Genomic DNA, 14,991 nt, shown 5'->3' with positions numbered 1-14,991 from the left:
ATGTGAGAACCTGGGATTAAATCCCAGGCCTTTAAGGGGGACGGGAGTTATGGACTTTATTCTGGGGAGTTATAAATACATGTTTGGTAAATCTATCAATTTAAAAGCAAAAGGTTTAAATCAATGGAATTATCCTCTGACAGGACTCCATAAAATAAACTTGATCATTTGGTTCTTGATTCCCCATATTATAATACCATCACTGCCAGAAACACAGATGTAGAATTGTACGTTTGCATGTCAACAGTATATAATGAGTGATTTCAACTCTGACCTCATGAACTTTGACCTCCTGAACTCTGTGTTGAATTCTTCCTAAGATTTGTTGCTGTTGAGTCTATGGAGAGTGGATAACCAAGATCTATTTCTTCCTCCTCATCAAGTTCTGGACCTAGTGTTTGTTTACTGACATCGTTTATAATCATCTGTGCTACCTGCCATGCCATCTGTTCCTGGGTCTAGCAATATAAAAGTGTAACACATTAATGAATATTCATGATGTCTACCATATTTGGGCATTAAAGTCCAATGGCAGAGTTAGGTTTATTGCATAATCTAGCAATATACAGTACATAACATTATGAATATTTATGGTCTACCATATTTGGACACTAAGATGCACTAAGTTCAATGGCAAAGTCTGATTTCTTGCATGTGCTTACAACACACAGTGCGCATATCATGAATATTCATGATATCTACCATATTTGGGCATTAACACATACACATACACACACACACACACACACACACACACACACACACACACACAGAGTAGACTAAAGGTTCACCTTCCTAAAGTCAATATTTCTTTGCTATCAGTTGTTTGCCATGTATGTCTATGAGTGCACAAAACTTACATGTATGATAAACATCACAATGATCGCCATAGTAACTCACCTTGTCTTCCCCACCTGTCACCCATTTCTTTACCTTGTCTAGTTTAGAAGCTGAAATAAACCAACCAATGAAAATCAGTACAAAAATCAACAACAACTAGTACTACCTGTCAATCATTTCAAAAAATATGTAATCTATATTTCTTACTATCTCTATAATTCTCTATTAAAGTGGCACAAGCCGAGTTTATAAACTTTTTACTCAAGTGAAAGTACTGAAACAAAACAACATTCCAGTATAATGTTAATGTCGATGCATGTCTTCTGTAACATTACAATTTGTCTTCTGGCATCATAAGAACAGTTGATTGCATAGTAGGGATTTCCTGAACATTTTTTGGATACGTATGGAAAAGTACGTCATCGGATCGTTTATAGGTTATATCTAAATACCAGGTTGGGTTCAGTCAATTGCGAGTGGTGGTTAAGTATACATCAGTAAGTACAATACTGCGAGTACCTTTTAAATATGCAGCAAAAACTAGGTCAAAATACATATAAACTCAGCTTGTGCCCCTTTAACTTCACATTTGTAAAGCTCTCAAACTGAGTGAATACACTACATGAATATTCTACTTTCCACACTTGATGAGATGTGATTGTTGGTGGCTGAGCATAGTAGCTTGTAGAAGTTATATACCTCCTACCACTGCAGTCTGAGTGCAAACCTACATACCACTGACTTTCTTAAAATTAAATTAACCAGGTCTGTGCTGTGAGGAAGGGTGTTGTTCAGTTTGACCCTACCGATAACACAGACAACCAGATAACAAGATAAGCAGAGAAGTTTGGTTACTCCTGCTCTAACACAAAGTCACAATGGAGTTGCTCAGGGGCGAATATATCAACAAATATCTGATTTCATTTGGATCAAGAACGGTAACTAATATTATTGCACCTCCAAGGAAATAGAATCATCACACAAACAAGAAACATTCATTCTTGTAAATAAATGTTTGTGTTGTCATTCTGTAAAACTTGAAATTCTGATTTAAACTGACTTACTTTTCCCCTTTGTAATATCGGGATCAGGTTCACATTCTGCTATGAATTGGCCAAGTTCATTGACTTTACCAAAAGACATACCCCTGTCATAGAAAACAAACACAGACGACGGTGATAAGTATTGATATACATATGTGTATACACAAAACATTTAAGACAGAGATTTACATGTATGTATGGCTGAATGTAACTTGCATACTCTGTCTGTTTTAGATCTCTGCTAACATTGTCTAGTATACACTGAAAGCATACATATATACTGTACAAAGTAACATACCCTGTTTTAGATCTCTGCTAACATTGTCTCGTATACACTGAAAGCATACATATATACAGTACATAGTAACATACCCTGTTTTAGGTCTCTGCCATAGAATATCTGGATCAAAGTTACCAGTATCTATTCTCATATCACCAGCTACTTTGTCAAGAATCTGTGACTTCTTAGTTCCCTTTGCCAGTAGGGTGTTCTTGTTCTCCTTCTGACTACCCACACTGTGTTCACTGCTGCTATCACTATTGCGGCGTTTCCGTCGTGTATGTGGACTTGGAACAATTGTGCCGGGATCATTCTTGATTGTGTTTATAAGTTCATTTAAATATTTAAAATAGAGCTCACTGGTAAGGAACCCTTGTAAGTACACCTGTTGAAAAAAGTTGAAGCAATTCAAAAGTTGAACGATAATAATAACATTACTTTTAGTACAGTATTACGTATACGTAAGATAACTCTTTGACAGTCGTAAGAAGCCAGAGTTTTTATTTTAGAAATAATAACTCTGGCTTGCGAGAATGAGTAGGGAGGCGTCTCTGAAAACTAGTTCATTTAGAGTTATATGAACTTGACATGTTGTTTTGGGACTTCCAATGTTTACACTATATTGATCACAGGGTGATTAGAATTGCACAACAGAGGGACCTCTATCACCCACGCCACACACATCCTACCTTTTCTAATGTATTATGTGCTATCCTCATAGAGGTGGCAAAACAGTCTGGTAGGGGGCCTTCTTCTCGACATATATTGCACTCAACTTCAAACCTGACTGCGTCACTGAAGCCTACTGGATGTGTGGCTTGCAATGAAAAATACCTGGATGGAAGGAAAACAACAAAACACTCAGATTTCGTGTCATAGTTTCTTTAGCATGTAATGTCAAGGTTAATCGGAAAGTGAAAAGGATCAATGTCAGATAGGACAATGGAATTCAGGAGAAATCACTGTTGGTTAGAAGGACCAATAGCTCGTCCACACTGCTGGTCCTCCTTGAAAATTGTCAGTCATATTGGTTGGCTTACACATGTATTTATGTCTGGGTGTATGATGTATTGTGTAATATTAATGTATTCCTTTAGAATATGCAACAAAAAATTATAGAAAAAAAACAAGAGTATATATATATATATATATATATATATATATATATATATATATATATATATATATATATACATACATACATACATACATACATACATACATACATACATACATACATACATACATACATACATACATACATACATACATACATACATACATACATACATACATACATACATACATACATACATACATACATACATACATACATACATACATACATACATACATACATACATACATACATACATACATACATACATACATACATACATACATACATACATACATACATACATACATACATACATACATACATACATACATACATACATACATACATACATACATACATACATATTCCTGCCCATATAATATGTACCTTTACATATATATCACAAATCTAATTATAGTTTATGAAAATGTATATCCATCCACTGTTCTATGACTGTCATGTTTGAGAAGTTGAATTGTGTTATGGCAAAACTGTTGGTCAGATGAAGAATTAGTTAGCCTCTGACTGTCAGACAAACATAAATTTATCATGCAGAGAGAAAGGGCAAACTTTCCCATTTGTAGCAGAAATTGTTGTCTTACTGATGAAGTTTATCTATCTTGTAGTGAAAACTAAACACCACTCCAAGAAATAGACATTTTTCATAAATTATGGGTTCTGGACAGTTTTTTTTTATGGTTTTACATCACCTACAATTACTTGTGATTTCAGAGAAGCATCAAGTTGATCTTGTGACTTTACAGGGTATCTTTATACAATGAATGTTCATGACTCCTGAGAGCTTATTCCCTTCAGTGCAAAACATTTCATGAATATATTATTTCTGTTGACTCCCATGATGCAATAGCCCATAGCAAAGATAGCCTTTTAAGGCAAAAGATCAACTTGATGCTTCTCTAAACTCACAAATAATTGTAGGTGATGTAAAATTATGAAATGACTCTCCAGGACCCATAGTTTATGGAAAGGTCTTCATATCCTTGAGTTGCATTCCGCTTCAAGGTACTTTACTGGTTTCAATCATCCATAATCCAATATGAGAAGTGTAGCTGGACCTGTCAAGAATACATTTCGGATGATAAAATTTAAAACTCGACCGTTGACATTCACTGACTACCTACCACACCACAGTTGAGAGTAGGAGATCATACTGCCCTCACAGTTCAAATAAATGTAACCCTTACCTGTCGTACAACACCATTGCATCATTTTGTGCCTCAATTGGGTCATACTGCCCTCTTTGTTCAAGTAGTTGTCTCTGGAAATTATCCCCGGCTAACCAAAATTGCAGCAAGTCATTGGCTTGTTCTTGTTCTATGTACTGTAATACAGAATTTAATTTTTTAAATATATTTTTAATATTTAATATTTTAATTATTTAATATTTTTAATACATTTTATATTTTTTTATTTACTTTAGTAAAGTTCTCCATTTCCCTTCAAACTTTGCCTCATAAAAGCTTGTTCCTGGTAAAATGACTGGGGAACTCAGATAGATTTTACCTGCTTACCACCCTTAACAAAACACTGATTGGTAATCCTGGTAAAATGACGAGGGAACTCAGATAGATTTTACCTGCTTACCACCCTTAACAAAACACTGATTGGTAACCCTGGTAAAATGACTAGGGAACTCAGATAGATTTTACCTTCTCACCACCCTTAACAAAAACACTGATTGGTAACCCTGGTAAAATGACTGGGGAACTCAGGTAGATTTTACCTGCTTACCACCCTTAACAAAAACACTGATTGGTAACCCTGGTAAAATGACTGGGGAACTCAGGTAGATTTTACCTGCTTACCACCCTTAACAAAAACACTGATTGGTAACCCTGGTAAAATGACTAGGGAACTCAGGTGGATTTTACCTGCTTACCACCCTTAACAAAAACACTGATTGGTAACCCTGGTAAAATGACTAGGGAACTCAGGTGGATTTTACCTGCTTACCACCTTTAACAAAAACACTGATTGGTAACCCTGGTAAAATGACTAGGGAACTCAGGTGGATTTTACCTGCTTACCACCCTTAACAAAAACACTGATTGTTAACCCTAGTAAAATGACTAGGGAACTCAGGAGGATTTTACCTGCTTACCACCCTTAACAAAACACTGGTTGGTAACCCTAGTAAAATGACTAGGGAACTCAGGTGGATTTTACCTGCTTACCACCCTTAACAAAAACACTGATTGGTAAGCCTGGTAAAATGACTAGGGAACTCAGGTGGATTTTACCTGCTTACCACCCTTAACAAAAACACTGATTGGTAACCCTGGTAAAATGACTAGGGAACTCAGGTAGATTTTACCTGCTTACCACCCTTAACAAAAACACTGATTGGTAACCCTGGTAAAATGACTGGGGAACTCAGGTAGATTTTACCTGTTTACCACCCTTAACAAAAACACTGATTGGTAAGCCTGGTAAAATGACTAGGGAACTCAGGTGGATTTTACCTGCTTACCACCCTTAACAAAAACACTGATTGGTAAGCCTGGTAAAATGACTAGGGAACTCAGGTGGATTTTACCTGCTTACCACCCTTAACAAAAACACTGATTGGTAACCCTGGTAAAATGACTAGGGAAACTCAGGTAGATTTTACTTTTTAAAATTTTTTTAAATTACTGAGGAAGTCTGGTAGATTTTACCTGCTTACCACCCTTAACTGGGTGACATAATATGATCTAATGTGTTGTGAGTGATGTAACAAGAGGACAACACACACTACATCATTCATGTATACCATGACTTACCTCCATAAAGTAGATCATAGAGATTTCATTGTAGATTACATCACATAAGTAGACAGTACCACTAGTTAGGATATCAACTTGATATTTACAGTGGAATTCACTCTCAATAAATGAGTCAAAATAACTGAAAAATAAACACAACATAGGGTTATATGTACACGTATTACTGAAAACATTAATATTAAAGACCAGGGCTACAATCCCAAGTTATCACATTAATGTTATCGTTATCAGTGATTAGAGCACTAATGAATATTAAGTATTATTCAAATAGTGAAGTTTTCGACTGCTAGTGAATTTTTGAAAGGTGCATATGTGCATATGTCCATTATGGTATGCACATGTCAGCTTTTTGCCAAGTTTGCATAAAAGGTGAGAACATATAACCCGAAAAGTGATGTATGTATGTATGTATGTATGTATGTATGTATGTATGTATGTATGTATGTATGTATGTATGTATGTATGTGTACGTATGTACGTACGTATGTATGTACGTATGTATGTATGTACGTAGGTATGTACTTACATAGGTACGTACGTATACACGCACGCACGCACACACACATGTACGTACATACATTACATATATGTATGTATGCATACATGCATACACAGGTGAACAGGGTAATGAATGGAAGGAAGCATAGATTGATGTAGTACCACACAGAATACTGACCACAACCCTATGATGGATAACAAAGTCTATGATTTTGTCTATTTTTTTCTCAGTTTTGAAATCTTGTGCTGTATTTCTTCATTATTTATAAAGGAAATAAAACATTTAAAAAAAAAAAATCTGTGACAAAAATATGACAGCCAAACTTTGACAACACTTGTATGGGTTGGAATGTCTACTTTTATAACAATAGCTGATCACATTGCCATAGTTACTTACTGTTTTTCCAGGACATCATAGACAAACTTCTGAGCTGGTACAAAACAATTAGGGTCCACTTGACCATCCTCTCTGCATATTTTTCCTACATCAATGATGGATGAATTGACAAAGTAAAGTTTAGGCACTGTCATAATGAGATATCGTTTTGAATACATCCAATGATATAACATCCTAAGTTTAATCAAGTTAAACCCCAATATTTCAATCCCACAGCCTTAGAGTAGTACAACATGTATTGTATCATTCTAGCCATAGTGATTAAAAACAAGAATGGCAGGAAACCATGGTAACAACCAACAATTCATAAATATTCAAATTTCTACAATAATTTTCAAAATAGCAATTACTGAAATTTTTATTTTCAGGGAATATATATATTCCACTGATTTAAATACTTGGCAGGTTTTTATTTGATTTCACCTAGCTGATGTAAAAAAGAAACACATTAAAGATTAAAATAAAACTATTTTTCATAAGAATTCAAGCTTGGCAGCAAAAAAGGACATCATTGAAAATAATGAAATTAAAAGCAAAAGCGATATAAATTGTTTATAATGTATGGGGGTTGTTATAGCAATTTAAGGATCCAGAAGAACATTAGAATATGTATTGTCATGGAAATGAGATCATACATAGCTGTGATTCATACATGTACACACACACACACACAAACACACACACATGCACATGCGTGCACGTGCACGCGCACACACACACACACACACACACATTTTGCTAGGCACTACTGAATCTCAGTTCAGTTGTACTTATTAATAAAATCAATGGGTCTTCTGTATTTGTTCGAATCAACACAAACATATCTGTGTACCTAGTTCTCTATATTCCCTAAAATCCTTTTATATTTAAAATTACCAATCGACGTGAAAACAAATTAAAAAGACTTGGTATTTATCTTTCTTTCAAATCAATGAACATTGTGAATTCTCAAGATTTTATATTTATCTTTTTTTTTCAAAATCAGTGAATATAAACTTCATGCAAAGCAGCTTATATATGGTTGTGATGCGAGTATCTTAAATAACGTGTGGTAGTTTATTAAAAGGTATAACAAGCACCATACAATTGTATATTGGTGTCATCACCTATATAGGTGTTGCAACCTTGCCCCTCAGTACTGTATAATGAGCACTGTACATTGTATATTGGTGTCGCCACCTTGCCCTCAATACTGATCCTCTTAAGTTGTTTTCCTTTGGTGCAAACCGACACGAATAAATCTACTATAAATAATTTAAATAAGAGTGACACTATTTTTTTTTTCATCTGTTTCTCATCACTCGACCAACCCAAATTTTCAGCTCCGACATCAAATAATTTTATTTTTATTTTCACTCGCCCATAATATTTTCTCTGGCAAGAGTTACGCAAGTGTCTGGGCTGTCGACGTCAGCTACAGTCATGGTGGTGGCAATGACACTTGTTCATGAACAGAGCATTTCTTACTCAAATAGGGGGCCAGCTGAGAACATGCATTTTGTGTACAGAAACTGGGAGAGGCAGAGAAACATGACGAAGGTGATTTTTTAATTTTTTTACTTTTTGTTCAAAAATTAACCGACCGACCCATAGTTGCTATGAATAAGTAATGAGAAACATAAAAAAATAGGGTTACCCTAAACAGGAATAGCTACAACTTGAACTCTTCTTAACTTTAAATCAAATATTGAGTTGATCAATAAACATGTAAAAATGTTCAGCTGGTATGGATTTCTTACTATATACAGTTCATTTCTTTTCATCTAATAATTTGTTCGCGTTTTTTTTTATGAATATCAAATATTACGTACATGGGTTCAATACAGGATATTGGGAAAATTAAAAAGAGAAGTGTGCATATAAAGTGATTGGGTTATGGGAGTAGAGACTGTGAGTATGTAAATACAGAAGTGTAGCTATTTGAAGGTTATTACAACTGTGGTAAAATGATCAAGTATTGGACATCTGCATCTGACAGGGGCAAAGTAGAAGGGTTATACATACGGATTATTTCTAATCGGAGTTCATCTGATATCCCAATGGGAAACGGTGCATCCTGACCAAGATACCGGGTGAATATATTGACAGCGTCTGATTCCATAGCTGTGGAATAAAAAAGACAGATTGAATAGTGTATGTCAGTTGGGACCAAATTATGAACTTTTATGTTAAAGGGGGTCAGGTGTCATCTTTGAGACTATTTTAATATCAATATTAAATCCATACATAAAACTCATTTGGAATAGTACCTACATCAACTCATGCCTTGGCATAGGTATAAAATCGACAAACAATACTGCCATGTTTATGTAATGAATCTTCTCTACGACCCTGATGTTGACGGCAATTTTTGGATATACCCCAAAATTGCACCATGGGAACCATTCATTGGTAGCCTACCTGTAGACTCAAAAGACTAGCGCTACTACGCTATTTGCTATCCTAACTGACATTTTGATTTTGAATTAGACAGCGAAATTCAAAATCAAAATATCAGTTGGGATAGCAAATAAAGTAGTAGTGCCAGTCCTTGGAGTCTACAGGTAGGCTAGTCATTTGATTTTACCTCATTGTGAAGTTACAGATCTCATTGTTACCAGTACTTGTAATGAGTAAACATGTTTCAGTTAGTTAAATACATTTACAGTGCTTCCAGTCGAAGAATGAATGATGACGTACTGCAACATATTGATACATTACTGAACTTGCCCTGATGCATTAATGTAGACAGCTATACATGTAGTAGTCACGACAATGCCTGCTCGGCACCAAAGTTGAATAACAGTTTTACTTTGATAATGCCGCCAAATGGATGCACAATGTTCACTGTTGCAAATAAACCCTATCTATTGGTAGATATCATCATGGCTAGATTACAGAGTGATGTATTAGACAATAAACCTCGGAAACTGTGAGAGGCGCCAAATTTGAAATCTGTTATGATTGAAGTTATCAGTAATGACATCTTTGATCTGACGCTACTAAATTCTGTACAAAGACACAGACCTACTTTGGTAATGTATCAATATGTTGCAGTATCGTTCATACTTTGTTTGGAAGCACTGTAACATATGTAAGCCTTCATATGACACAAACATAACACAGAATAAGTTCAGATAACACTTTGTGTGCCATGTAATTACATGTCATTGTCATTCTAATAAACAAATATTACTATGTTCATCTTCAACATGTTTTGACAAGAAGGCTCATAGACTGGTTGTAGACCAGATAATGGCCATCTAGGGTCTTGTGGCCATTATGAAAACATTTAGATGTAAAATAAAGTATGGTCTTCATTGCATCATCAATGGAACACTGAAGACTGCTAGTATAAGAGGGTATGGTACCTTTGTACTTTGAGAGAGAAATTAATCTCTGAAGACTGCAAGTATACATGTACATGTGTAAGAGGGTATGATACCTTTGTACTTTGAGAGAAATGCAACGCTGAACAGTGCAAGTATAAGAGGGCATCATACATGTACCTTAAGAGAGAAATAAAATTCTGAGCCGTGCAAGTATAAGAAGGTATGATACCTTTGTACTTTGAGAGAGAAATTAAACTCTGAAGACTGCAAGTAAAAGAAGGTACGCTACCTTTGTACTTTAAGAGACAATCTGAATATGGCATGGATTGAAATCCATTAATTCTAAGAAGTCAGTTAAAAATGACTTGATCCTATTAGCCCCCTAGATGGATCAAATTAATCTTGTATAATCCATTAATACCATGATCATCATTAGTTAAATATTTAATAAGAGTTAGAGACTCCACATGATGAATGATTTTGAAATGTCACTATAAAACTGTTCAATACAGGTACATGTACATGTACCGGTACAGTACATACAGTGAAATACTTAACTTAAATTTCAGGGCTCAAGTTCTACTTTTAGTTACCCATGTGAACCATCGTTTTTTGGTTGTTTTCTTTCATTTGGTGGTCCGTTGCAAGATATTGTTGGTTCATGGTTAAACATTGCTTTCAAAAATTATTTCGTCAGGGTCAACATGGCTGTATCAACAAATTGTCACTAGCACTGTTCAAATGTGTTGTGTTCATCATTTACTACAGTGGCTGCTAAAGTTTCAGCTTACTAAGGTAAATACAAATTAAAAGAATTGTTTTTCGATGTGGTAGATTTATACACGTGGGCGATCGTTTATGCCTCTGTTGTTATGTGTGGATATAATGACCCTGGAATCAAGATATAGTGTGAACACTGAAGTCCCAAAAATGTACACAGTGAGATCATAGAAGTTGTCAGAAACACCAGCCTACTGTGAGTAAAATTAAACCAACATCCATTCAATAGCTTGTATCAATATTTTACTACAACAAAATGTGCCTATCACAGTATAAAACCGAAGCCTTGACTGCCACTGTCATATTGATAATGTGAAAACGTACCTTTATTTAAGACTTGGATGGCCGTTTCTTCATCAAGCAACTCATCGCTGTGTAAATCCCTGTCATCTCCTTTCTCCTCATTGCCTCCATCATTGTTAACATTACCGCCATCTTTGTTCACACTGCCACCATCTTTGCTCACATTATGATTACTGTCATTACTGTGTGTTGATCCTGATCCTGTACACCCTACTTTACAGTCACTGGTTTCACCTGACTGTGACAAAGTCGGTGCCACTGTCCCTGACTTTGATGTATCTCTTGACTGGCCTCCATCTTGTTGCTTAGCTGAGTCTGTTACATGCTGCTGAGTTGTACTATTGTTCGATGATTTATTGCTGTGTGTGCCTACCTCCGCACTGTTTGCCCCACCAATGGTGCTTTTACTGACAGTATTTAGAGATTCAGTTTTTATTTTTGTCCAGGTGACAGATCCGAAACTCTCAGCTGCCAGCCAGAACTGTACAAGTTGTGGGTATCCCTGGTACGACATGTACTGTATGAGATACGGCAAAGCTCCATGGTTGTCATACAGTACTTCTGCTAATGGTTTTGATAGCCGAGATTTACTTTTTGACAATGACGATTTACTGGGACTGGAGTATCCTGGTAAAAATAAAAATTCACCATCAAAGTTGATACTTCTTAACAAGATCAAGTAACTTCATATTTAGTTGAAAACTTAATTAATGTCTGTTCGTAAAACTGTATGTACGTTAGCTGGTGTAAAACTTTCTCAAACTTTGACAGACATTCAAATGATCACGTTCAAATATACAAACATGACACAAACAGGCATTTTATTTTTATTTGTAAACTATAAAAGGCAGAAAAACACACATGAATAACATTCTAGTCGGCAATATAAGGCTTGACTGGTGATAGAAAGCTATCTGTCCAGGTAGTGTTTTTTGCTATCAATTTTGAATTCTCAAACAGAGGAGCGAAATCTAATGAATGTTACAGAGCCGAAATTTCATACCAAGTACATTTCTCATAATTTTTTGTGGGGGGATTGCTGGTGAAATACCTATATGTAACACTTTTCACAAACATACCAGTTCAAGTTTTCTTAATCTGAACACTGTACTACATGAAACACTTATTAAAGTAACCATATTAATGAGGATTTGGTGGTTTGTTTTGGATTTTTAATTTACAAAACAATTTTATCATGGCTTCCTTATTGAAAAATCAATGTGAAATAACATAGACTAAGTCTGTGTTTGTCACCCTTTACACTGTAAAATGCTAAAAATGTGTGTAAAAAGTTTGTTATTGTACATACAGTAACAAACATTTCACACATTTGTTAATCTTTTGGCAATTTATTCAGTTACAAACAACGACTTAGTATATGTTGCTTCACATAGATTTTTCAAGTAGGATGCCATGTGTTTTGTAAATTAACGATCCAAAATAAATATCAAATCGTCATCTCTATGGCCACTTCTTCAACAGTATGATTGAGTCTACATTTTTTCTAATGTTAAAATTTTACCTGCAGTACAGCATAAATGTATACACATACCAGTTGGTGTCCTTGTGTTTATGCATATACAAATGTACGTAAAGACACATTTTATCTGAATATGCTTACATCATAACATCATTTTAAATAGTCCATTGCAAATGTTTCACATCAAAGAACACAATGTCTCACCTGTTCCAAGGTCCCCTACAGCAGTTTCTTGTTTACTTCCAACTCTGAGCAATGGAGTTTTGGGTCTTGCACCACTGCTCGTAGCCACTGATTTACCAGGGGTACCATTTGGTAGTGATGACTGGCTGCCTGTAGGACTGGATTTATGAGCTGGTGATGAGCTATTGCTGGCTGTCGAGTTACCACTTGGATGTCGCTTTTTTGTCTTGGCATCTTTCTCACTTTGTTTTTTGTCTGTCATCAATATATAAAATGAATTGATAAAGTCAACAACTGTAATCTACATGAATCTAAGTCTGTGGTTTGGTATTGTTATTTCATCATAAACTCTGCAATTTTTGCTTCCATACTGTAGTCACATGCTTTTAGACAGTGGATTTATTTTAGCTGAATATGCGCGAAAGCTTTTACCATGCAAATACAGTAGAATGATGTTGGCCTCATATTTCATAGTCTGGATGCCAATGTCGTCTCTAAACCATGAGAGATCTAAAAGATTCGATGAGGGTAGCACTAGGCTAGGTGTTTCACCCTTTACCCAATCACATTGAAAAGTGATAAACATTGGTATTCTTTTACAGTGCAGTAGACACAGGCTTGTGATGAAAACATTACACATGGACTTGATGATTCAAATGGCTTCAACTGTGTACTTTCCAATTGATAATCAACATATCAACTTGACTACATCGATCCCCACTTTGTGTGGCATTTATGAAAGAAGTCTGAGTGTGTGTCAAAAATGTTATGTTACATGAGTGAAACACCAAGGCAAAATCATTTGTACAGTAAGTTCCACTAACAAACTTTAGAAATTGTCACATTTCAATATTCAGGCTGCTGTAAAAGGTGTCAACAACTGTTACAGGCTGAATGACTGGATGGATGGTATTTACAAGTACTTTCTACTTGCCCCTGTCCATCAAATTAAAGAGTGCCTGACAAGTCCTAACTTGCTATTCCGTCAAACTTTTCATGAGCCTACATAAATACGTTTACAGAAACAAATTTAGCCTGGACCAATTGTCAGTACAGATCTGCAGTGTCATTGATACAATATTATGAATATTTGATTGTCTACAATTGAAGTAAAATATGATAGTATGATTTCCTAGGTCATTCTCAAATGTTAGAAAATGTTGGATTGCTAATAGGCCTTTTCAAAATTTGCCATGGTTGCGCTTTACACATGTACTTCCTTGTGGGTATAAGTGGTATAGCCTATGCCTATGGGTTACTCAGTTAATCATAGAGCACTGCCGCTTTTCTCTATGTCTAAACAATATGACAAACATCCCTAGTTTACACGTCTACAGAATACCAAGGGACAAAGCTCCTAAGAAACAGTAGTACAGTAGGTTATGTTGCCTCCAAATGAGTGGGGGTGCTGTGTTCTCAATTTCCTGTTATTAAAGAAACTGTCTTTGATGGAAAAAATACTAATAACAGCTATCTATCTACAGTGCTTTTGTGACATTTGGGTACACATTTAGGACTGCATATGACATTTGCATCTGAATATGAAGTTTAAATAAGCATGGAGTATTTATATATTAGACACAAACATATATAGGTTCACACTCATTAATGATTGGATATCAGTAACAAATCCCTCACAAGTAAAGGTTTGAAACAATTAGATGTACAAGGTTCTTGCTGATTGGCTGTTCAACATGAAGTACATTGTACCTGCAAGGTTCATGCTGATTGGCTGTTCAACATGAAGTACCTACAACAGTGCAAAGTTTATGATGACTTGCTGTCCAACACAAAAGACTTGCAAAGTTCATGCTAATTGGTTGTTCAACACCAAACACTTGCACTTGGTTCATGCTAATTGGTTGTTCAACATGAAGCACTTGCAAGGGTCCTGGTGATTGGTTCTACATGCACTTGCAAGGTTCAGAGTGATTGATTCTACATGAAGCACTTGCAAGGTTCGTGCTAAT

General features: G+C 35.5%; 1 protein-coding gene across 1 annotated transcript; it reads right to left on the bottom strand.

Moving 5' to 3' along the window:
• Positions 1–398: 398 nt before the first annotated feature.
• On the bottom strand, positions 399–13,283 carry LOC144449749 (A-kinase anchor protein 10, mitochondrial-like; the record flags this gene model as incomplete). The annotated part of the gene is made up of 12 exons (XM_078140326.1): positions 13,043–13,283; positions 11,522–11,985; positions 11,380–11,455; positions 8,969–9,067; positions 6,965–7,049; positions 6,067–6,190; positions 4,489–4,625; positions 2,853–2,997; positions 2,256–2,548; positions 1,905–1,987; positions 901–950; positions 399–458 (listed from the first exon to the last, which is right to left on the bottom strand). Coding segments are annotated over exons 1-12 (1,857 nt in total), but the record flags the coding sequence as incomplete, so codon positions are not given.
• Between the last annotated feature and the right edge of the window lie 1,708 nt (positions 13,284–14,991).

This window comes from Glandiceps talaboti, chromosome 18, assembly GCF_964340395.1.
Source record: "Glandiceps talaboti chromosome 18, keGlaTala1.1, whole genome shotgun sequence".
Taxonomy (NCBI): domain Eukaryota; kingdom Metazoa; phylum Hemichordata; class Enteropneusta; family Spengelidae; genus Glandiceps; species Glandiceps talaboti.
Note: the sequence above shows the minus strand (reverse complement) of the source record. Positions and strands in the feature narration are given on the sequence as shown.